We start from the raw sequence: 26,099 nt of genomic DNA, 5'->3' as shown, positions 1-26,099 counted from the left end.
GCGGCGGGAGAGCGGGGCATGCTGGGAGTTGTAGTGCCGGGCATCCCGCACATGCGCGCTGAAGGAGGGGGAGGTGGGAGTGGGGCTGGCCGCCATGTTGGGGTGGTCTGTGAGGGGAGGGGGTGGCGGCAGGATCCCGGCAGGGGGCTCAGGGCCAGGAGAAGGGGCAGCGGGCACAGCCTGGGGCACGGCGGGTCCCTTCTGCGCTGTGTGGGTGGCTGAGCGCCGGCACAGGCTGCCCAGGGAGGCTGTGGGGTCTCCTCCTTGGAGACCTTCAGAAGCCGCCTGGACGTGGTCCTGGGCAGCCTGCTCTGGGTGTCCCTGCTTGGGCAGGGGTGGGAGCAGCCGGCCTCCAGAGGGCCCTGCCCGCCTCACCTTGCTCTGACAAAACCTGACCCTGTGCCTTCTTGTGGAAGGATAAAAAGTAAAAATGAGGCAGCGTGTCCTGTTCAGGAGCCCTGTCTGGCAGCTTAGGGGGATGGTGTCCTGGTACACTGGGCTTCTATCAAATTAAACAAATCTGAAACTGCACTGGGCTCTGCCAGCTGCTGACTGACCTGTGTTTTACTGTGGAAGTGGTAAATGCCTTATGATTGGAGCTATCCTGTAAGCAGGTTTATAAAAACTTAATATGGCTTGATGGAACAGTGGACCTCCAGTATGTACTAAAGCTTCATAGAAAGAGCGCCCTCCCACAGAGACCACTTCCTGGATTTCTATAAAGTTAGGGTTTTGAAAATACTATGCAAAGAATGTGTATAGCACTGAAAGAATATACAAATAATGAAATCCCAGGCTATAGGGCTGAAAAGGCCCTCCAGCCTCAAGTGCTCAAGGCCCTTCGGTACCTCAATCTCGTAGTACCACATAACTAAGGCAGGGACAACTCCAAACACTCCAGACCGGTGAGCATCCCACTGAAAGTCCTCAGGATGGGGACCTTGTGTCCCTATAGAAAATTTTCTCCGTTATCTTTATAGCCCTAGCTTCACAAAACAGCCTTTTAAGCCTCTCGTTTCTTGTCTTACCTCCAAAAGGTGGAGAGAACAGGTTTGGCATTTGTTTCTTTTGTTTGTTCAGAGGCAGAGCCAAGGAAAAACAGACACCGGTCTGTGCAAAGCACATTTCCACAGCATACAAATTCACAAAGAGAAGAAGTTTAAGAAAATGCAGATGCATATAGTATTTTTTCAGTATGCACAACTTTATTTTCTAGTTAATGAATACAATTACTTTCAAAATGCCACTTTTTAAAAGGGTAATAAAGTTAAAATGCATCTCCAAATTTAGTACCTGATACGCAAAGACAAGATAATAATACTCAGAATGCATACAGAAAAAGTCACTTCTTCATTCCACTGAGGGGGGAAAAAAAATCAGTACCTTTAGTTGCATTACTTGTGGTTGTTTGAATTAGTACAAAATCGGGTAGAATTTTAGCTTCAATGCAAAATTGTTTTGGTATCCTTCATTTTGATGGATAAGTAGATAGAAACTCACATACTCCTTACCCCTCTGAAAAAGGTATACGAATGCGTGCTGCATGTTGCCTGTTACCATTCTGTGTAAATGTAGGCTTTCTGTGGAACACAATTATTCAGGAAAGGTTGAGTGCAATTATACCTTGAAGAAATACACAAGCCAAGAATGAGAGTAAGTGCATTGCATCATGTATTAACACAACTGATTGCAGCTGAAATGTCATGTTTGGACAGAACAAGAGTGTCAAAATTTTTATTTTATTTTTCTAAATACCTACATGGACAAGAACTGGAGGAGGTTCAAAAGATAAGGCCACATTTTTGTCAAGAATCTATGCTCAAACTTCACAGTGCAAACATTCTTTTGAGGGGAAAAATAATCCCTGCTATGATTTTTATACCATCTTTTCCATAGCATGTGTTCTGCATAAAAACTAGCCGGAAGCTCTTTTATAAATCCCAGGTAGAGTATTTTCATTTTGCTTTTTCCATAAAATGTGCAGCCTCTGAGAAACACGCTACTGGCCTTGCCCTTCACTGCTGTGTGCCGCAGACCCCGGCGGTAGTGCTATAAAGTTCGGGTTAGTATAAACTGGGGCCACGGCCTGACACAAAAGTTCTGTCAGTAACCTCACAGAAGTGATGCTGCCAAATGGAAGGGCAGAGAATGAGGAGGGGTTGTGCTAAAGGCACGCGTGGTTAAATCCCAGTCTGAGCCTAAGCATTGCTAATGTAGAAACCTAGGTTTTTGCTGGCTTGGACTGCAATGCCAGTACCTTTCAGGTTCAAACCTCTGGTGCATTTGAAACGAGAAACTTCACCATCATGAAGACTGAAGCTTTTGCCTTAATTAGGGAATAAAGATGTCAGATTGATGCTGTTACCCACTGAGTAAGGATCCCATCCAACTGATTGAAATTTATAGGATTTTTTTTTCCCACTGATTTTAATGGAGTTTACTCAGGTCTTAAGGGCAGAATAATTTATTTAGTGCTTAGCTTTTCACCTGAGACTTTCCACTAACTTTACTGGCAGCAAAAAAATTCTCAGTGCAGTGAGATACAGGAAAAGTTCTCTGATGGAATCAAATAAGGAGACTTAAGTATGTGAATGTACTGAAGCTATTTAGCCAAAATTGTGAATTTTAAATATTAGAGGGCCTTTATACTGGACATTTCATATACTTTTGTTATTATATATTCCCTCACCATGCAGTTTTTTTTCCATTAAAAAATATAGTGCTAAAATATTTAAGGTAGTAGTCCATTTTCCATCAAAACACACTTCTTTTTTCATGAAAATTAAGAACATTGACTTATTGCATATCTATTTTATATACTCCTAAAACAAGGATTAAAGTTGTGCGGTTCAACTCCTTTATCTTTTGAAAATTATTGCACTTGTGCATTATGGACTGTCAAATGCCTAGACATTTCCTGCAAAAGAACAGCAGCAGTCTGATGTAGAATATTAAAAGAAAAATACGCTATATAAAAATAGAACTGTTCATTAAACTAATTAATTTCCTATATTTAATTAAAAAAAAAAAAACACTCTATAGTAGGTCACATTCTGACTCTTACTTGCATTCAGTAGCAGCCTGTTGTATGGATTCCGTTAAGATTTTTATTAATCTAACCCAGGTCAGAATCTGCCTATTGATGAAAGGTATGTAAACTAGCCAAAATAATCTGCTGTGGATACTTCATTTTAGGGATGGTCGTTAATAGTAGTGCATGATCTGCTACGGTGGGATTAATACAAAGCTAATAAACCCATATCCAAATGTCTTTACTATTGAAACTCACTCTATTTAAAGTTTTTAGTGGTTCAGTGCAGTTTTCTGTTCGTGTGGCTGTTCCACCCGTCACCTGCTCTCCAACCAGCTATCCAACAACCTGTAGCAATTTAAGGAATTGCTTGGAAAGAACAACGTAGATAAATTTTTCAGGAAGATCACACAAATCTTCTAGAATTGCCAAAACTTGGCCAGCTAGAACTCCTGCCCTCTCGCTAGGCATTGTACAAAGACATGACAAAAGGCCTGCAATCCAAAGATCTTGGTCTCTTCAACTCCCTCGGTGGAGCACAACGCAGCTTTTCTTCCTGTACACACCGACGCAGCAGTGTAATGCACCTTTTGCCTGACTAGTCCCCGAACTGAGTACATCTTTCATAACAGTCTTCTGATTTTTTATCAAGATATCATATTGGAAAGTGCTCGCTGAATCAAGGTCCAGAATATTTCAGGGATAACGTTAGCTAAAATTTGAAGATTTCTAGAGATCTGTATCATTCAGACTAAGAATCAGGGTTTTCTTCAAGTGCCACGATTGGTTTCATTGCAGAAAATGCGTATATAGTACCGGTGCATAAATATTGCTGTGAATTCACAGGTAAGAAAGTCCCAGCAGTCCCTCTTCAGGAAGCCAGTCTGCGCATAGCCTAGTGAAAAGGTTTTGAAAAGATGGAGAGAAACAAGCCATGGTTAGTTCTGAGTATGCACCACCTGGAAAAATACAATGTTTGTCTGTGTGTTAACTACACAAACACTAAGTGCAGCCTGGGCTCATTGACAGTACAGAGCAAGTAACAGTGACTCATGTCTGCACCAGACAGATCAGTCAGGAAGTTGCAGGTCTGAAGATATCTGGCTACCACCTGCAGAAACTGGCCATAAAGGTGAAGGACAGAAGCCTCTCAGAACAATGTCTGAGCTTCGATTGGTGTTTTTGAGCCTGGCTTCTTTTTCATATTTAATGACAGTAATGTAAATATCTAAGCAATTCTCTGAATAGAAATCAGAATTCAAGTCTTTTGGCCTGCCATGTAAAAGTGCTTCTTTTACAGAACCGTGGTGTCTTTCTAGCTGTTTAAATCCTTCGTTCCTTTCTGCACCGTGACTTACAGAGGAGAGAAAAGTGCTTCTCTGCACAATAAACCGGTGATTAGGGCACTCACTGGAAAGGTGGTAGGTATTTATATTAGTGATAGAGTAACATTTGGGTTTCTTGCAATATTCATAATAATGCCTCTCCCCCTCAAAAAAAAAAAAAAAAAAAAGGCAGGGGAAGAGGTATGGGGGGAGGACGAGGGTTTAATCAGGAGTACCAACGACCACAGCCTACTGAAAAAGCCTAACAGCATGGCTCAGTACTACAAAGGAATAAAACCAGCAGTATTCTCTAAATAATAGACACATTCAGATCTAAAGAGCATACCTCTTCCTGAACATCAAGCTCGTCATCAGGCCGGGTTGTTTCTGTGAATTCTATAGGTTCTTTAGACTCCTGCATAAGTGAAATCTTGGTAGAAAGAAAGAAACACGATGAGTTATACATTGTCATATCACTGAAGTAGATTTGTTATTCTGAAGTTATCTTAATACAACTTCCACAACAGACTTACAAGTCTGTTGTTTCCTGTTCCTTGACAAAGCTGTTGTTTTAGTTTAGCTGAGAGGAACTTACATGTTGGAAGCTGTCCAATTTATTGAATTCTTACTTTTTTGTCCTGTGGCTCTATGTCTAGTTTTCAAATGTGCCATGCTGTAGCAGAAATTGCCAGAACGAATGCTAGGCGTTGGAAGGAAGGGAAACGTGCTACTAGATATCCTTACCTTCTCAAATATGGGATCCTGGTTGTCACTGCATGTCTTTTGATTCCTTATATAGAGCACAGCATCATGGACAGTCAAGAAGAATATGTCTTTTCTGACAATGTCATCAAAGAAGGCACTCCGTTCCAGCTGAGATATAAGGTTGTCTGAATTTAAAAAATAACAGTCAGAGCAGTTTAATTTGAAGTAATTAAATAAATAAATATCAAAATACTTGGCTGCAATTATCCGAAATCAAACATATAGCCAAATAAATCATTATCAACAGCTATTTCTTGGCTTTTACTTTCTATGTTTCCTTTAAATCCTGCCATTCTTTGTGTCCTAGAACAGCCACCATGATTATCAGTGTGATAATTCACAATTTTATTAGAAAAAATGCTTCCACAGACACATCTAGAGATCCCTTCTCAACTTCACTTCATTCTTTGCATGAGTGATAGTAGAAATATTTGAAAAGTTTACCTTGATATGAAGCAAAGTATACTCTCACATCAATTCTCTCAAACTCTCTAATTATCTACAAAAAAAGTTTACAACAAAAACATGAATAAGCAAAGTCTGTAAGGACAAAATACATATATATGTATATATGTCAATGAATGTAATGTATAGACACACACATGTGCACACATACTTTTAATTTGTTTCTGAGTGTTTTCATTCGAAATTTCATGTTTTGTTTATTCATAGCAAAAAAGGAACTGCTAAATTTGCTGTACTTAAAGATCTGTTAGTTAAGTACCTGGTTGCTGAAGTGACCAGTCTTTGACTATGTCAGTAGAACTATCCATTTTACACATACACAAATTGCTGCCTATTGTTAAGGTTCTAATTCTGTTCTCATAATATAAAAAATCTTGTCTCTTAAGTGAGAACCATGTGGATCTGAGCAACCTTCCTTTCCCTCAAGTATCAGTGATACAATACAGTCTTTCATTGGCACATGCTTTTAATTTATTCTTTTTTACAGCGATTTTCTCTCATGCTGTGCACCAGATGGACCTGTTCTTGGATGAAAAAGCTGCATATGGAAAGAGTTGTCTCTGTGGAACCCATAATCTCATTTGTCTCAGAAGCTGGAACTGAATCAAAAGTAGGGCTGAAGCAAGTCACGCTGCATTCCTGTATTTCAGTTGGTTAAAATGTTAAAAGGTGGGAGACTGGATTCTACCTCTGGCTTCCTGATGGTAGGCAAGTCTCTCCAAAGAGCATTTTCAGAGGCAATTGCTAATTGTATTCACTTCTGTTTAGCGATAATCTAGAATCGTGGTAATCTAAGATCTGTTTTATAGATAAGATGAACAGTCCCATCTGCAACTTGGAGTTAGTGAAAGCAGTTGTCTGAACATAGAAAGTATAATAAAAGCCTAAAGACGAAACAATCTGGTCATAGGTTTGTAACTGGGCACCAAAAATAATGGAAACATTTGGCCGATTAAGGCTTTACCTCATTTCCCTCTCCCTAAGCTAGGAACATTATCTCCTTATGACCTCAGTGTGATGTGTGAAGATGAACTAAAGTTGATGAAGTGCTCTGATGTTACCTGCAGAAAATCCTATTAAAAATGAATCATTCTTCCTTCCTTCATAATTCAAGTAATATGGAATAAATAAATCTCATGACTAAAGACTGAAAATGATGATAAGACAAAATATTTACTACCTCTGTGTTGAGTGAGCATCGTCCTATACCCATATTAAAGCAGGAGGCATGTGGAAAGAAAATATGGAACTAAAATGTCATAATGCATGCACACAAAGGGACCACATTATCCAGTTCTAATTTTAGAGTACTTGACTATGCAACCTCTACAATGTTCTTTTCATGCATTTTTGGATTTTTTTTTCCACATAAAATATGCACACACCAATATTCTACCTGTGGCTGTGTAAGTTTTAAAGGTATTTTTTCAACATTACCTTCACCTAACAGCTCTTGATTTAACATACTGCTGGCTAGATTCATTTCATTGAAACACCAGAAAAAATGTCCTTACCGTTTTTATTGATCTCACAGCTACAATATCCAAGAAGGTTACTGCTCCAAAATCAAGAATGAGACTGTGGATCGGCACCTTGGGGATATTTACTTTGACTGGCAGATCTGAATTCCAGTCCACCTGGATCTCTACTTCTTTGGTGGGAACTTGAAGATCTTCATTGTCTTCAGGTTCCTCATCAGTCTCAAAAGCTTCATTAGTTATGCCAGGCTCACTGATGATGCCATTCTAATGGGCAGATAATATATGGAATATATCATTTAACCATGGAAGAATGTTTGGATCTACTTCCCTGTGATAACTTCTGCTTCAAGAATAAGACCAATATTGCATCCAAGAACTTAAAGAAAAACAAAATGGAGTAAATAATTTCCTCTTCCTTTATGCAGTATATTTCCTTTCCTTGTTTTTTCTTTGTTAACAGAGCATCTTCCTACAAAAAAGGCCACTATCAAAAAAAATAAAATCTCAGAGCTACTTCTTCCCTCAAAAGCTTTATTTCTAGGAGATATTTAAGACCAGTATCTTGAATTTGAATCCAACTTTGAATTAGGTTTACCACATATGATAACATGGCAAAATGACTAGGTCAAAAGTTGGAATGTCACATAACTGAGCATTTAACTGCACCATAAAGTGGAATATATGCAGAAATATCGCGTCCTGCACTGAAAGCACTGGCAATGGAATACCTGTTCCTAACTTCCCACACTGGAGATTTAATTGGTTACCTGTACCTGTCCACTCCTGCAAGCATTTAATTCTTGAAACGTACGTTCTGTACTCAGAGGATATGGAAGACCAGCCAACTGGCACAGCTCACCTGTGCACAGGAAGCTGGATAATTGTGCCATGTACACATGAGAGAGCCAGCAATTTTACTGTGCAGAGACAATCAGGAGAGGGACTCTGTCAGGGAGTGTAGTGATAGGACAAGGAGTAATGGTTTTAAACTAATATAGATTAGATTTAGATTAGACCTTAGGAAGAAATTCTTTATTATGAGGGTGGTGAGGCACTGGCACAGGTTGCCCAGAGAAGCTGTGGATGCCCCATCCCTGGAGGTGTTCAAGGCCAGGCTGGATGGGGCTTTGGGCAACCTGGTCTGGTGGGAGGTGTCCCTGCCCATGGCAGGGGGTTGGAACTGGGTGGTCTTTAAGGTCCCTTCCAACCCAAACCATTCTATGATTCTGTAATTCAAACTGAGTTCCACTGCAGTTAACACTACGACTGTCACAGCTGCCTGAATCTTGAGGTGTTTGGCAACAGAATACTGTTCTGCTGGACACCCTGCAGATCCCAGACTTCCTATCACAGTAGTCAGTCACACTTTTCATCTCTATTTTAAAGATGAGTACAGAGGAGCTCAAAATTAAGGCTAAAGTAATAAGCTCTAATAGTAATCCTTTGAGAAGAAAAAAAAAAAGAATTACCTTAGTAGCTTTCAATTTCCCCTTCTTGATTAGCTTTTGTATCTTCCTTAGTGCTTTGAGTCTCTTATTATATACCTTGACTGCATCAAATCCCACCTACAGAAAAAGGATCGAGACACCAAAACGATTTAATTTCACCTAGATATAATTCTAAGGAAAACCCAAAGCCAATTAAATTGCATCCAAAGCCATCACATATCACTTACTGTGGATTTGAGGCTACTTTTCAGTCCATCAATGTTAGCATAAAAAATTGGACTTGAAAACTTGAGGATCTTCACACCTTCTGGTTCTACAACCTGTTGTCAAAGAATATAAGGTCGAGCAGCAACAACCATATTTTGGCTGCTAAGAAGCAGTTCAACTGTTTCAACAGTTCAGCTACATAACTAATTCAGTAAAAATGGGCTATCTTTGCTGATTATTGAGGTGATTCAGTTTTTAGATGCTCACAGCCCAGCATGCAATATGGAACATCTGGATCAAGATGAAGAATTTAACGTTGCAACTTGTTATCTTCAAGCACTCGACTTCCAAAATTAAGTTGTCAACAATCTGCAAGGTACAACTTTGTCCTACACTGGCTTGTAGACTGAAGGGAAACAACTCAGCAATGACTTACATTTTTGTAGTCCTTGACCTTCTTGTATATGTCTGTGCCTGGAATGTTTCCAAAGCCACCCCATGAAGGACTAACAGAAACAAAAAGACAGCGAAGGTAAATATCATAGCTAGGCTTTTTACTCTGAAAAAAAAATATTGATCACGTTTCTCTATTTTAAATCAACAGAAACAATATATTTACATTATCTTCAGATTACCTGAGGCTTTTTCTCCAACCCTTTTCCTCTGGATTTGGATCAAAACCAAACCCAAAATGTTTTGTAGTCTCCACATACATTTCTAACAGCTGAAGAAAATTACTTAGAAGTTTGCAAAGCCTTACTTCCCTTTCTTACTTTGATTTCACAAATCTGAGTTGAATTTGTGGATATTTTTGAGGATCTTAAAATTCTTCTTTTTAACAATTGTGAATTAGTAGATTTTACAATCTCCTACTCTATGACAGCTTTTGGAAGGCTATTTTATGCATTTGCTGACAGTGCAACTAACCTTTGGTATTGCTGGCAACCCTACTGTATGGACTCCAGGCTGGAGGAAAGAAGTTATGTTGTATTTTCAGATAAAAGATCAAGAAAATGTAACAAGATGGCCAAATGAGATTCTGCAAAGTCAGCTTTTCTCACCATTCCACTACCACATGTTCTTAGAGCAGAAACAAATCAGACACAAACATGAGATTTTGTCTTATTCTCATGCTTTGTCTTCCCCTTTTCCCATAGGCGTACACTCAGCCTTGTACAAGTAATGACTGAAAAGGTTATTGGCATGTGCAATGTACTGTAGTATGATTATATGCTAAGAGTGACTATAATGATTAATTCATTACAGAAGCTGTTCATATATCTTTTAAAATTTGATTTAGAATATTCCTTTCCCTTTTCAGAATACAGCTATGTGGATGCAGAAATAATATATGGCTAAATACCACCAAAGTACCCAACATGATACAGAATAGATACTGATAATATAATGCAGCCCCTCATGTCACTGTAATTTTAACTGATAGCACACAAACAGTGTTTTGTTCTAAAGAATAGATTTTTCCACTTCAAAATCTTTGTAAACCCAAGCAGATTTTCTGCCACAAATCATCTTGCTTTTCAGCATATTGTCTCTTTCATGGTATAACACTAACAATTATTTCTGATCCTGTGTTACTTACAACTGAATTCTCAGCACAACTGTCAGCAATCCAAACAAAAGGCCAGCAAGCAATCCCAAATCAAGTCCCAGAATGATGGATGCTACACATGTAAAAACCCAGATCATCTGGAGAGGAAATAACGAAATCTCTTAATTATATATAGTACTCCTAGTCACTCTATGGAATCACTACATCAGACAATAAGAGTAGTAGAAGAATTTAATGTTGGAAATGATTGTAGCACACTGGCAATTAGCTGACTTCCATATAAAAGTATTAATTTTCCTCCAAAATACTTCTAAACATGTATTTCATTAGGCATATCTAGCTTTTAGGAAATTAAAAATCAGAAATAATATTTTTCCTGTGAGGTAAAACACTGTAAGGTGCCCCACCTATAGACATATACAGAGAGAAGGGGGCTCCTCAGTGATGTCCAGGAATCAGAACTGTTCCACAGAGAGGTTAGCAGGTTGCCATTAGCAGGTCGATGGCACTCTAAAAGTTTCTGCTGAATGTTTAGGCAGAACAGTTGAAGTGGGCTCCTCAGTTCCTCCCTGCATCACTGCCCAGGCAGAACATGCAGCGGACCCAGTCCTACCAAAAGCTGAGTGCCCCCACTTCTCACTCAAGTGAGTGGGATCTTTTATCTATCAAGAGGACTAATAAATGATTGACTAAATAAATTCAGACCTACCATAAGCAGATACTACTCAGACACCCACTGTAAAATCTGTGTGTAGTAGAGTCTGCACACAGAACATACATTCCATGCAATTGCCTCTTGCCCTAACAGCTACACAGGGCTTGTTCCACAGAAATCCCAGTGGGAGATGTGAGCATGTACCCTGACATAAGGTTACAGTGGTTTTTAAGAAGAGCATATTCATACATCCCTTAGTACACCAAATGAATCCACTTTCTAGCTTGGATTAGTCTTGCTACAGCAAGAAAATGTACTTTGTAAGGACTATCTGAGATTATCCAGGCAAATGGGAAACTAATGTGATAACAACATAAGCATATATGCATGAATTAAGAAAACTTCAGCTTTTCTGGCCCATTTAAATTTTGCACAAGATCAAAGCAGAATGGTAGAGGCGACCACAGGCCATCTTTATTCTGATTTTCAAGCCATCTCAATACAAGATTACTGTAGACTACGGTAATTGCTGCAAAGGAGTCATAGCTGCACAGGCACCTTTACTGTGGGGTATAGGGAATAAAAAAGATAATATTATGTAAAACTCTAAAAAAATGGGAAATTTTCACCTGACCTCATGACACTTACCTTTTGAGGATGCACACAAAACTGGTTTGCTATAGCAAACCTAAACTAAAGATTTTTCTGATGGTAACCCTACAAAATTCTGTTGATGTGGTAGTAAAGAGAAACTTGGATGATACTGAAAGGAAAAACAACAACAAAAACAACAACAAAAACATACAAAAACATTAGGGAGAGAAGGAAAAATGAGTTGACTTACAGCATCCACTTTATTCTGTCTCCACAGACGGGGAACATCAAACACTTGCATGAACATCCCTTTCAAGTTAGCTATGACTACAGCTGCCAACACGGACTGCAAAGAAAACCAGTGTAAAGGCGCTATTCAAAAGCAGAGATGCTTATTAAGATATTTTAATCTTCTGTTTTCTGTTTACAAAGTGTATATCATTACACAGTATAAAACCAGCGCCTTGTCTGGTCTCAATCACCACAATTTCAAACAGGGCTATTAATTCTGTCCATCAAAGCTGAGCATTCAGATCTGATCAGTGCTGGTGGCAGAGTACAAATACAGTACCTTTTGTAAGGGCTCTAGCAATTTCCCCAGGGCAACAATGGCAATCAAAACAATCCCGGCTGAGATTATACCAGCAACCTGCAGAGGACACAGTGTTTATAGAAGATGAGCATGTTAAGATTATATCTTATGTTTCTAGGATTACAAAGTAGTTGTTTCCAGGATACGCAAGTAGTTGCACATTACATTTCTTTAGGAACAAGGAGACCTGCCAAAATGCCGCTGTGTTTAGGCATACATGGGCAATCATTACACACTTCAGCTAACACAGAGGGAATTCAATTAAGCAGGTAGTGCAAACAACTGCACGCAAGGTAGTAGCTCTTGAGGGGGCTGAGTTGCATAGAGAGATGAAAGGAGCTGAGTCTGTGTGGCAGCTGGAAAAGGGGCTGCTGGATAACCTGTACTTCTCCACTGTTAAGTAAGTGTGTAGCTGTAGTCCTGTGAAACCGAGGAGCACCATGCAGAATGTGAGAAAGACCGCACATGGGCAGATACAGCAGGGCTGCTCAGGCCAGCACTCAGGAAGCTTAGGTATCTCACAGAGGACACTTAAGGATGGGAGAGGATTTTGTCCTGCATGCTGAATTTCTACTAGGACAAACTCAATCCTTTAATTCGTAATGAAATTCTGGGGAATTAGGCTGGAAGGATTTTGGAACCTAATGTAAATCTGCATATGTAAAACTTGATTGCCCTCTTCTGGCAGAGCTACAAAAATGATGCAGTACCCGCACACAAGCTGCTAGCTAAGATACCTGTGGCATTTTATGCGACACAACCATTTCAGGACCACTTTCATCCCCATAGAATATTAAACTCACCTGTGTACACTACTAGTAAGAAGAGGTCATTACCTGAGTCTTTCCACCAGTACTTTCTTGGACTGCAGTCCGTGAAAGGGCAGTCGTTGCAACAAAACAAGAAAAGGCACCAGAAAAAATGTTGCTGATCCCAAAGGCAATAAACTCCTGAAAGGTAATTGGATGATGCTGTAAATACAGATTCCTGAAGGTGATTTTGCAATGGAGAGTGACAACAGTTTTTACAATAGTTTATAAAGTAGGTAGCACTGAAATATTGAGAAGAGTCTGGATTAGTAATAGCTGTTAAGTTTACTCTTGTGCCAGTATAACTATATGTGTTTAGAAACCAATGCAATGAAGTTGGTGTACCCTTTCTAATGTGGGCATACCTGTCTTAAAATAAAGACTTTTACAGATATTTTTTTCCATCAATGCTGTCAAAATTAACATTTCTAACAATTACATGGGTATAATTGCATCAACAAATGGGACTAGTATAAATTTAACTCCTGAATATCATCATCTAAACAAAAAAATTTAATCAGTGCAACAGTCTGAGTTTAGACACGGCTTTAATTAATGCAAAGCATGGTATTATTAGTGAAACTAATCAGGAGCTTTGCAAAAAAACAGTTTCACTGAAAACTCCTAATTTGTTGAGCCAGAAGTTTTCCACTCTGAACATCCCAATGAACTCACGCTGAGTCCCAGGCAGCATTCTCATAATTTTGCCCCAGGGTCACAGATGCTGGCACCTACTGATGCTGGTTGTTCTGCTCAAGTGACAAGGACCCTGGGAGCTTTATGTCCTGGGATCTGGGCCATTCCTCTGCTGGGAAATGAGGCATTTGGGAGCTGCCTGCAATCCCATATAATTGACAGAAACATTGTTCTTATCAAGCTGACAGAGTCATAGGAGCTTTCCACTCACTGTGAATGTTTAAAAATATAATTTAAAATTTGATTTTGATTTTTTTTTTCTTCTCCAAAATGAAGTTTCCTGTAAGCTTTTAATTAAGCTGTAACTACAAGAGCAGGATTACAAAGTCATGTTCTTTAACAGAACAGACCAAGATGAGTCCTGCCTGCTCCTGTGTAACAGCTGTGTTCTGCAGGAAAATGCTGGAAATGCAATTCCTAGTGTTCTTAGATCTTAATAATCTGTGAATCTATGAAGACAAAATAAACACTAGCAGATAATAGTATTGGACTGTCCTTCAAAATGATTTTACTACCTGCTTTTATGATACTATTTTAAATTCTCCGGTTCAAGTAAACTATTTGCCCATCATTTATGACTGCATTTAGCCTTTGATATGCGTAAAATTCATAGAATCAGTACTGGAAAGAATGCACTTTGCTTTTATGGGCAAAAATTCTACTACTATAATATTTAATTAGTATCTTTGAAGCACATCAGTGCTGGAAGAACAGCATATTCAATGAAAGAACAGCATAAAGAGCACTTCCAGGAGTATGCATTATTCATTCACATGTATTAAACTGAAAGTTAATGCATTTTAGGCAACTTTAAATCACAGTGTTACCAGATATGAACTTTGTGTGTTATAAAGTGACCAGCATGTTCAGAAATAAAATTTTGTTACATTCTGCAGAACATTAGTTCCAAAAACAAACTTCACATAACCCATTAGCACTGAAATAAAGAAGGACTCATTAAACAAAGTGCTCAGCTTATCTATTTATTGCAGTGAATGTGTTTTCCCATAGTTCAAAAAAAATCAAAATTAGCATAGATGCAGGACAAGGAGGCTTTCCGACATGTTTCTCCTGTGCCCGTGGGCACAGGAAGACACTTGTAGGCATTTACTTTTGTGAAGCTGCAGGACTTGCTGTACGGTTACAGGTGTATTCATATTGACATAACTGGTGTCATGCTGAGAAGCACATCAATTTATTCCATAGGAATAAAATCATACCTTAACGGAAAAAGTTCAAGCTTAGATAAAGCTGCCTGGAGCAGCTTCTTAGCTGGGCATTGCCTTCACCCCCAGTCCAATAATTCACGTCAAAACCTCTCTTATGAGCAGAAATGGAAGGGAGGTTACTCAAGCTGGCCATGTCAATGCTATATCACCAGAAAATTCCTGTGTACAGTGCTTAGCTTTAACTACCCTTACAGATCTACTACACTCCCAAAAGTGATATGGGAGCAATTAGGATGAAGAGCAGACACTGAAGATAGAGCTAATCTGGCTCATCTTTGTGAGGTAAATTTGTTAGGTAATATATGGCCATTGCAGATTCTTTTTTTTTTTTTTTTTTCCAGCAATTAGAAGAATGTTTCCCATTAGACTTTAACTTTTGTCTGAAAACAAACAAACAAACAAAAACAAAAACAAAACAAAACAAAAAACCCATTTCTTTCATTTGGATACATAAATCATTGTGAAGCAGAAATTACACTCCCTGTGTTTGTGAACAATTTTGCTTATACGTACCTGATTTCCATCAATAGCATAGTCATACTTGGTTGCATATACTTTCCCCACAGATACAGCAATAGCATAGGCAACAATAGCGATGGAAAAGGAGGCTGCTATCATCTGGGAAAACAGGCTGACATCTGGAGGTTCGGGAGGCAAAAATCTAGCATTTAGAAAATACGTTAGTATTATCGACTTTGATCAAATTCTGTTCTGAACTAGAGCTGTCAAGGAGTTTGAGGTGGAGGCACACAGGTTGCATATAATATGAAGTGTAATGTTTCAAGTTAATAAAAAGGTGGAAACAGCCCACTGACATCCAGAACATGCTTATCTAGCTCACCATAGCCCAAATCCTGATGCTATTAGTCAGCGACAAAGCTCCCATTGTTCTCAGCATAACTGAGATTTGGCCTTGTGATAGCGAAGTGAAAAAGTATATTTCTGAAGAACTGAATAAAGGATATATTGAATAATATGATGAATTACATAAATATGTTAATGACACTGTACTGTTGTTAACATATTTCAATGGAAGACCTCAAAAACATTTTATCCCTTACTGTGTTTCCACAAGTTTTAATTAATCAAGGCCTGAATACCAAATGGAATGTGAAGGTTACTACTGTGAAATGCTCTGAATCTTTCAAGTGAAAGTCTCTACCAGTGTAATCCTCAAAATCCTTGCTCCTATGACTATGTAAGTGACAATATTGATGGTGATAACAGCCTGAGTATGAACCGTAGTTGAATAACTCAGTTTTATAGAAATTAAATCTATAGAGAAGGAGAATTTCATTTAAAACCCTTTAATTTATTTTTTATATTTTCCTTAGGCATATATTCACTTCAGGAACATGAAATAATTAATTCTCAGATGAACTTCATGAATCAGGTAAACATTCCTAAACCCATTTTACAGACGAAGAAAAGGTACACAACACAATTAGGCAGCATAACTGACAGAGCCAGAAGTAGAACTCATGACATCTCCAGCTCTGACTTCTGAAATCAGGTTACAGCTCTCAATCTCTCTTTCACGTCTTTTATCTTACCACTGTCATTTTTAGCCAATTAAAATGATATCTATGTCCCAGAAAACAAAGGCACTCACCCTCTTGGGATGCTCTTAACAATGCCTGCATTGTATTTTTTTTCCAAGTCGGCAGCATATGAAATGCCAGTGGCTACTATTGTCTGTAATCAAATGAAACAACAGTTTCAATACTTAAAAAAGGCTCTTGTCTTCTTGTAGCCAGCCCCATCTATTTTACCTGGTACCAGTTTTGTTATGCTTCTTTGCTTACCACAATAACTTCTATTGGAATCGGTATAGGAATCTTGTGTTTGAATCGATCGTTTATTTCTTTAACTAGCATGCAGACAAAAATGGTGAGGAGTCCGGCAATAAGATCTGCAATGTTGGTGGTACCAATTCTTTCAAACGTTTCAATAAGAGTCTGAAAAATAAAAATGACAACACGTGCACGTGAAGGATGTGAAAACACTCATGAGACGATCTAGGCACGTAGGCTTCTGGAGGAGGCCAAGAGCTGCTCCCTCCTTTGCTCTGGCCTGGAGGAGCTTGAGGATAACTCTGTCTGATGTACTATCGAGCTGCTACAGAATCAGTGACTGGATTTCATGGTGTATTTAATGGAATAATTGACTACATGGGGCTTCTGCATCCTGATTTTTAGAAAATTAATGCTTAGTAACAAGAGCTAAAGCCCTACCTGTGTTTACACCAACCTGTTCTTAGAGCAAGGTTGGGAAGACCTGCAGCTTACTCACTTTCCAAGCAGCAAGAGAGATTCTCACCTTTCTATTCAAATGACAGCTAGCAGCCCCACGGGCAAAATTCTGCTCCGCTATATGGCCGGTACATACACCCTGTAGGTTACAGATTTCCTATTGCCACTGCTGACATCCAGACAGAGAGTATGACAGTGTAGATCCTGCCAGGCTGTGGAGAGTCCTGCGCTTCAGAAAAGCAGATGCAAAATCTCACCTTGCGGTGCATTAAACCTGCTCCCACCAGAAGTCAGTCCCAGGCTGGAGGACCCTCACAGCTGGACCAAAATAGGCAGCTCCCTCATCTGCCCTTCCTATGTCCTTGCTTGGTCCTGTTGTTTATAGCAAACTACAGTCCGTGTAACTGACATTTATGGTTGTACAGTGTTTATACAAACACGACAAAAGTATCACTTCTGAGTGTACAGAGAAAACAGGAAGGGCTGATAAGAGAAAAGCCACCTATCGGTGGCTTTCCTATCTCCTCTCTCCTCCTCCTAGGTATTGGGGTAATTCTCATTTGTCCCTTGTCTCCAGGAAAATTTGATTATTCCATACCCAGTGAAGGATGATATGATAGAAAAGAGGTTTGAAACAGACTTCTTGCCTCCAGGTTAGCTCCTGAAATTCTAGGCTGTTAGTTTAAAGGCAAAGGGAGGGTTGCAGCAGCAGTACCACTACTACCCTCCTAAAAAGACTCTTGGTTTGAAATAAAACACCTAAGTGCTTAACCAGCGATGTTTTCTAAGCTAAAGAAGAAACTTTTCTGAAGCACTGAATCAGATGCCATTCTCTGGGAACTGAAGACATTTCTTTCCTGGTGTACTGCTTACCCCAAATCCCATTCTTACTTACCACATGTGCCACTGCCGCATTTTACAGGGGAACAAGAGGCTCCTGACTTGGAGTTGTGAATTCTGCCAATGTCAGATGCTCAGTGTTGCAATTTGTTAACCACCACTTCTGAAGCAGGTCCGAGACTGGCTGAAGCTGACGCAGCAAGTCTCTGGTTGAGCAGACCAGAAATCACAATTTCTTTGCTCTGCACACATCTGCAAACACCTTCACCTGGCTCACCTGCTAGAGTGCAGAAGCTTTGAGCTTTAACCTAAAGAGTCAGCAGTCCACTTAGGCTTGCAGGAGCTGGAAGACCCATTTAAATTCTTTTCAAAAGTACCTTCTACTAGCTGAATCGCCCTTCAATAATCATAAAAAACAGAGGGAATAACCTGCTGGATCAATTAGTCCATCACCAGGCTCTGAGGTTTATTACATAGTACTGTGTCTTATCTAATTTTCCATGCCCCAAGGGAAAGAATTTTCATTAATGTTAAAAAAGGCCCATAAAATGTCTTTTTTTTTTTCAAATATTCCACCTGATTTTTTTTTCTAAATTTTACCTTGCTGTTTGCAGTTATATTCATCCTATTTTTGGTACTATAGATGCCTAACATATTTTTGCTGGTCTGGCTTTCTGAATTGACACACAAAAATTGTAAGTAATTTTTTTCTAGAGCAGCCTCTTTTAGAAATCTATAATTTTAATGTAAAGTGCTATTGAAGACCTAAAATGCTATGAAGCTGAACAGTTTCATGCTGAAGTCAGTGACAAAACTCTCAATAATTTCCCCGGGAAAGGAGACTATTCTGTAATATGAGAACCTCTAGGAATTCAGTATTTCTGTAATCCAGCCAAGACATTTCTCCATTTGATCATTTCCTCTAAGATCAACAAATGGAGTTGTGACAGCAACGTTTAGCCTCAGCTTAGCTAACCAGCAGGTACCTGGCCACTGGATGTGAATCCACACCCTTCAGTAGATATTCACAGGAATGGAGAAAGATGCCCTTGACCAGGATGACTGACTGCTTTAAGAGTAAGGAGGCTTAGGACCAGTTAGCTTTGCGAGTTTCACAGTGAAGCCAGGAAGGAAGGGGTGTGAGGGAAACAGTCTCCAGAAGTGATAACCCCCCAAAAAAATGTTTTTCTGGATAATTACTTTCAAACTTTATATGAAAAACTGCTCAGCCTGAAAAAGACTTCAATATAGCAATTAGCCTTTTATGGTCCGAGAAAACAAGAAAGCAGCGACTGAGAGCCCCTCAGCTGTACATGACCACCTGCGGATCTTCCTGACAGTGAGAATTAAAGAGATGCTCTATACATATAAATCGTATATGGATCACTCCTGTATGAAATCCTAGCAGAAGGTAAACAATTATGCAAAACTTCTGGCATAAAACCAAAACAAATTAGAAGGGCATACTTACGTATATTATGGAAAGGACACCATTATAGTTTTTAGTTGAAACATTTAGGACTATTTTCAGTTGCGACACAAACACTTGAAAAGCAGCTGCAGTTGTGAATCCCCCAACTAGTGGATCTGCAAGGTACCTCACAATGAAACCAATCTGAAGGACTCCAAATATTACCTGGAAAAATCATGAAGAGTAATAGCTTGCTAAGCAATAACAAAGGCACACTTTTATTCGGTGGTTTCTTATGCTTTGCTCTTTTCTCTTTTTTGACAGTCTTAGGACCATTTTCCCCCATTGCAGACTAATGTAGCTTAATATCTTGCCGTCCAGTGAAATAAAGGAGACCTGAAGAGCTTTGTGAAAGGATGCTCCAGGATATGTACCATTAGCACCGAGTTTTGTGCAGGTCTCATGGTCTGCAATCACAACGCTATCCTTCTGTTGTCTGTGCTCCCAGTCATGCTGCAACAAACTGTGCCCAGGATAAGAAGAACAATCCCCAAAAAGCACTTCAGAGTTTGAGATGACTTTCCTTCATTTTTGTGTTTTACTACAGGAAAAAGGCTTATTGCCCTAGTAGGTATTTCCATTCTGCATGTTTTCCCATTAACACTAAAATACCAACTTTGTGTTTTCAAGACAACTATTTTACCTGTAAAATTCCAACCAGAAATGTGAGGGTGCTAGCAATCAGCACTCTCTGTGCATCTCTGGATTCCGTGTCTATCAGCGTCCCGGTACCATTAATCCCTGTAGCATTACTGCCATCTATGAGAAAATTATCATCGGGGGCCATGCTCAATACAACAGATCCCACCATCAAACTGACTACAGGGAATGGACCTGTAATGACAAACAGAACGTGCTGAAGTTTAATATGCATTCAAAAGAAGCACTGATCAGACTAGACAAGCAAATTCTAAATCAGAAAATCCATTTAATAGTTTAACTGGGGTACATTACTTAGCTGTAGTAGTTGTAGTAGAGGGCCAGAAGCCATTGGCACTCCAAACGTGGCACAGAGATACAATTCCTTCCTTAAATAACTTTTGTTATACATAGACATGTAGTTTCATCCTTTGCTTAAGCCAATTAGGCTGTACCAAGGCCAAAAGCTGTGACATCTTCCAACCACCCGCCTTGCATCTGCACCAGCAGCTCTGTGGCCCACTACCAGATAAAAGGGATCACTTATCCAGCTGAAAACAATGTTATTATTTACTTCTTTTTGGTAACAGTTAGTTTTCAGCTGAATGAATGAACTGATGCAGATCACCACATAGCTGCATGGTCACGAATCCCAGTGCAACGGTGGTGGCAAGACCATGCACCCAGGGGTAGGATTGTCCTTTCTGGCAGTAGTTTGGTATTACATTGGCTAAAGATGACTGAAACTGTAACTGGGGCAAGATACAGAGATAGTAAATGATCATTATATCAGCAAAACACAATCTAAAAGCAATCAAATTTGTTGCAGTTTTTACTAAAATTATGCAGAAAAGGAAAATGTCACAGAATGTCTTGAAAGAAGCTAAGTTAATTTTACAGATTTCTTAGATTTTCTTAATGAATAAGCATATTGAAGAAAGTATAAAATGGAGTGGAAAATGTAGACAGTAGGGATGTCAACATAAGTAGACGTAAGTGCTCAGGGCTGGAGAGAAAATGTGAGCTGGTAGGTAGGGTAAGAAGACAGAAAATGGAAAGAACACACAGAAGTATTTGACACCATAGAGAAGAAAGTTGGTGAAAAAGCAAAATACCAGGTCAAAGCTTTGTGAGGGAAAAACAATCTAGTGTTAAGAGGTGTGAACAAGGTAAGACTGTATTTGTCGGAGTGGAGAAACAGAAATTTCAGTGATCAAGCTGTAACATGAATTTTAAATATGTGAACTGACAGGGAAAATATATACATTTTAGAGAAAGTATTCAGAAAGAATCAACAAGTTTTACCCATAGCCTTGATGTGAGGACCTAGAGCGAGGCTGGAGTAGACACAGGTTCTGGGTCTCCGCGACAGGCAAGAAGGTGATATTGGCCACAGTGATCAAAGAAGGATGTAGCAAGGAAGGCTTGGGGAGAAGACTAAAAGACCTGTTTTAGCCATCTTGAGCTTTAGGTGATAGACAAAATGTCTGTTCTTATTGCCTGCTGAGGGAGGCTTTATCTTATAATTTCTTGCATAGAGTGCAGCCAAAGACAAAATTTAAACGTCAGCATAAATGCCAGTGAAAGACATGCATAGGAACAAGTGAAGTTAGCTATTATGCATAGCTGTCTGTACAGAGAAGAAATAAGTCTTAAGTCCCCCAAACCCACAAATATTAATATTCATCATAACCAATATGGTTCAAAAAGTAGCCATCGTATGAAATACTGATGTTCACAATAAGGTTTAACATTTTGTAATAGTTAATTTACTGTAACTTCAACACATGCAGTTACCAACTGAGATGTGCCTTGATGTTCCCAGGAAAAAGTATGTCAGGATGGGGAAAAAGGCAGAATAGAGACCGTATCCAACAGGAACTGCCACCAGCAAAGCATATGCCAAACCTGAAACGATACATGATCAAAAATTCACATTTAAAGTCACTCAAACTACTGTCTTGTCTAGAATAGACTTTCAGAAAGATTTACTCCTTTTATCTGGATACAAATTAGAATGCTTTGTCTGTAAATATGTTGCAGGCACATATGTGAGTACTGTAAATGATTGTATATCCCACACTGCTATTTGGATGAGTAACTACTGAAAGATGTTCCTACCTGTATAGGTAGCATAAAACACACGCTCAAATAAGAAGTTTAAGCAGGGGAACGCTGTTGCAAGACTGAATGGTCTACCCTTTGAGAGAAAAGAGGGGCTACTTGAAGTGCTCAAGTTACAGACAGAATTTTCAAGCATAAACTCTGAATTACTGCACTACCAATATGCTTCAGGATGCTCACCCTTCTGAAAATCAAACCATTCTTTGACAGGTATCAGTTTATAATTGTAAGTACCAAAAGTAAATCACCCAAACTGGAGAGTTTTGATCCTTACCATCTTCTCACTTCATATACTCACGCTTGTCAAATCCAACATAGAATGAAAACAAAACAAAACTAAATGGAAAGAAAAAGTTGCTTTCAGTATCATGCCCTGGTTAGCTCCCATGGCAGACTGTAGTATTCTGCACTGATACCACAAAAAGCCACCAAAACTATTGAAGACCTGGTCACACTGCTATGACTGGTGAGAAGACTGCAAGTAGCACTCAGCTGCTGGGAGTTAGGGACTTCAGGCACTTTAGGATCCCAGAAGGCTTTTTTGGCAACCATTTTGGCCAGTTTTCCCAGTATCCCATGATTTGGAATTTCATAACTGTTATATACATATATTTAATTACATCCCGTGCAAATCTAACATGGTTAAATTTCTACTCATTTGTATTTTGTTTTTTAATGTATTTTTTAATACACAGAGAGGCGGGAAACCAGACAGGATATTTCAGAAATCAGTTCTACAAGTGGAATCTAATTATGAGAAAATCAGGCGCCACCCTAAAATGTATATGAGGGGGTTACAGTGAGAGCATAATAGCTGTAATAAGTCATATCGAAGGCCCATCTAGCACAATTCACCTTAAAAAGGAAGGATAGTCCTGTGATTGAGGCACCACCTTCTGCAGAGATCTTCCAGCTCTGCATGACCATGGACAAGTCACTTCCCTGTTCCTCAGGTCTCTCTGCCTGGGGCAGGCATTTGTACCACTCCTTTCTGCAGTCCGTGCCTTCCTAGCACGCTCCAAGGGAAGAGACAGCAGGGAATATTTGTGGCTAATTAGGAAAGAGGCAAAGTACCTTCTTTGTTCCCAGTGTGGTCTCTAATCTTTGCCACCTTGTGTAAGCACCTTATTTCCACTGAAGGAAAACGTTTTGGTTGACACAGCTAACTTGACCTCCCCCAGTCCTGAAAAATTGTGAGGCTAGTGGAAGAACAGCATGGAGGTGAAAGAAATGAACGTGCTGGCTCACTTCAGGATTACAGCTAGCCTCATCTCTGAAAAGGGGACTGCCTCAGGCACATGAATGGTCCTCCCCTAAGTCCTTCTTTACTAGCATAGTTTCATTAATTTCTGCTTATTTCTGCCACTTTTCTATTTGTTCATCTGCTGAATGCTTTCCTCATAGGCCATGTACCGTAAATATCCATCAAGATTATCATTTTTTTAAAAATGTGAATACAACACCACCTCCTTGAGGACTGTTTTCTGCAGATACTTAAACAATCCTGCAGGCAAAATTTTAAAGGAAAGTTGATATCAAGATTGCATGATTTTGAGGGGAATAACTCGATTTTTTTGTAAGCAGCTGCAGAAGAACTATAGGTTCAGATAATTAAGAAACAGAAATAAGACTGCAGGACCTACCTGATCCATTGCAATGTAATTAAAATTATTTAAATATCAAAAATAATACTCTTTGAATAAAAAGATGGAAAAAAAAGCTAACTAACTCAATAGCATATCAAATATAAATCTCCTAGCCAAGCAGAGAAAAAAAGGATAAATTAAAAACATCAATTATTTATCGCCAATAATACCTAATATCTAGTATTAAATAACAAGCCTCTGATTTGTAATTCCATCTGCAAAATATCATTGTGCTCGGCCAGAAATATCCCAGAAAGCAGAGGACCGGTGTGCCTGGGTTTACCTTGCAGGGTGGCGACGAGGCCGGTGCTGACCCCCGAGATGATATCGCTGACCAGCCATTCCTTCACGCGGTAGTTCGGCAGCCACTCCAGGATGGGCAGGAAGGACTTGGTGATCTGAAAGGCCCTTTTTCTCGAACAGCTGTGAGAAAACAAGTTATTAACATATGGCATGGGGCTGTAGTCAGAAGACAAATGCGAAAGTCCTGTCAGAAAGCAGCTGAAGAAGCCCTGACAGAAAGCAGTCAAGAAAGTCCTGACAGAAAGCAGTCAAGTAAGCTTCAGCAGAAAGCAACCAAGAAAGTCCTGACAGAAGGTATACAAGGAAGCCCTGACAGAAAGCAACCAAGAAAGTCCTGACAGAAAGTAGCTGAGGAATCCATGGCAGAAAGCAACCAAGAAAGTCCTGACAGAAAGCAGCCAAGGAAGATCGGCCAGAAAGCAACCACGGAAGGTCCGACAGAAAGCAACCAAGGAAGCCCTGGCAGAAACTGACAGAAAACCGGGATTTATAGACGTTTCAAGAGGCAGAGATGTTTCCTTGGGCACCTCCCGCTGCCCAAAATGCCACCTCCTGAAAGAAGCCCCCCCACGTGTAACCGCGTCCGAGCTCTTCGCAGGGAGGAGAAGCCCCGACGTGCAGCCAGACTCCGCAGGGGCCGCTTCACCCCCCGCCACCAGCCGCCACCTCGCCGCTCCTTGGCCGTGCCAGGAGCCCGCGGGGGCCTCGGGAGGGGGGCGGCTCCCGTCCCCGTGCGGTCCCCGTGCCGGGAACCCCCCCGGCACCCACCTGCAGGCTGCCTGCGCCCGCTCGCGGAGCGTGGGCGGCAGCGGCGGGCGCCGCTCGTTCTCCTCCTGGAAGCCCGCCTCGCTGTAGATGGGCCGCGCCACCACGTAGTGGCTGAGCTCCGCCAGCGGCTCCGCCGCCCGCTCGCCCGCTGCCATGGCCCCGCCTGAGGTGGCAGGCGGCGAGCGGAGCCCGCTCCCCGCTCCGGCACCCCCTGGCGGCCCCGCTCGGTCCCGGGCTGGGCTGGGTTGGGCTGGGCTGGGCTCGGCCCCGCGGCGCGGCGCTGTCCGCGTCCTGAAGCGGCGGGGCCCCACCTGAACCGCAGAATTTATACGGCCCGGCCGCGGTTATTTATGGGGAAACACCGACAGCCGGCTCCGGGCTGGCCCGGGAGACGCCTCCAACCACCCCCAGGCTCCTTCGCAAGCCCTGCCCCGGGCCGGCCGCTCCCCAGAGCGACCCTCCCAGCCCCGCGGCCCTTCCCCATCCCCGGCCGCTCTCTCGTCCCCTCGAGGGGCTGCATTTCAAAGTAGGGGCGTTGTGTGTGGGGGGGAATTCCTCCCCGTGTGTGGAGCCGGGCTCTGGGCACACGCACAGAGCCTGCTGACAGCTGCCCTATGTCTCCCAGGTGAAAAATCTTGTCTCCCCCTCCTTCAGCCATCACCTTCCCTGAGGGCTAGCTCCTTGGGGGTGGTGGCCCTCAGCCATCTGCTCAAGGACACAAAGTGCTTGTCCCTCACTGTTAAGACAAGCCTGAGGGGACGAGACAGGTCCGGCTGCTCCGCTCATTGCTTGGCCTACCTGGGAACCTCCTCTGAGCTTCCTGACCCCAAAATCCCGTGATCGAACCCTTGGAGGTTGACTCCACGCGGAGGTACGAGCTCCAAACAAACCAAGCCATTCGCAAACAGGAGGCTGAAGGCAGGAGGCTGGAGACGGGAGCATCGAGCAGCAGATCTGTTCCCCCAGCATCACCCCACTGCCTCAGCGGGAAGCAGAAGCATTTCAGAGCCCCCGGGCTCTTTGGGTCACACCTGAAATGACAGAAGGCAGCCTGCAGTTGCTAGTTTGCCCAAGGGGGATCAGAGGGAACAACCTCCTTGGCAGCCCTGCTATGACTTTGGCTTAGAGATAAGACTGGGGCTGAAAAAATCAAACCTATTAAGTACTGCTAGCTACACCTGCAGCTGCT

General features: G+C 40.9%; 1 protein-coding gene across 1 annotated transcript; it reads right to left on the bottom strand.

Moving 5' to 3' along the window:
• Positions 1 to 1,185: 1,185 nt before the first annotated feature.
• On the bottom strand, positions 1,186 to 25,234 carry SLC26A4 (solute carrier family 26 member 4). The gene is made up of 20 exons (XM_080571640.1): positions 24,911 to 25,234; positions 24,123 to 24,262; positions 21,867 to 21,977; positions 20,074 to 20,264; positions 19,431 to 19,595; positions 16,673 to 16,825; positions 16,480 to 16,562; positions 15,381 to 15,528; positions 12,970 to 13,083; positions 12,113 to 12,190; positions 11,792 to 11,887; positions 10,323 to 10,429; positions 9,159 to 9,228; positions 8,743 to 8,835; positions 8,537 to 8,632; positions 7,101 to 7,331; positions 5,566 to 5,620; positions 5,101 to 5,246; positions 4,703 to 4,786; positions 1,186 to 3,926 (listed from the first exon to the last, which is right to left on the bottom strand). The coding sequence occupies exons 1-20, from the start codon at positions 25,063 to 25,065 to the stop codon at positions 3,903 to 3,905; spliced, it is 2,340 nt and encodes a 779-aa protein (XP_080427766.1). The 5' UTR covers positions 25,066 to 25,234; the 3' UTR covers positions 1,186 to 3,902.
• Positions 25,235 to 26,099: the final 865 nt, after the last annotated feature.

This window comes from Anser brachyrhynchus (assembly GCF_964034855.1).
Source record: "Anser brachyrhynchus genome assembly, chromosome: 1".
Lineage (NCBI taxonomy): Eukaryota > Metazoa > Chordata > Aves > Anseriformes > Anatidae > Anser > Anser brachyrhynchus.
Note: the sequence above shows the minus strand (reverse complement) of the source record. Positions and strands in the feature narration are given on the sequence as shown.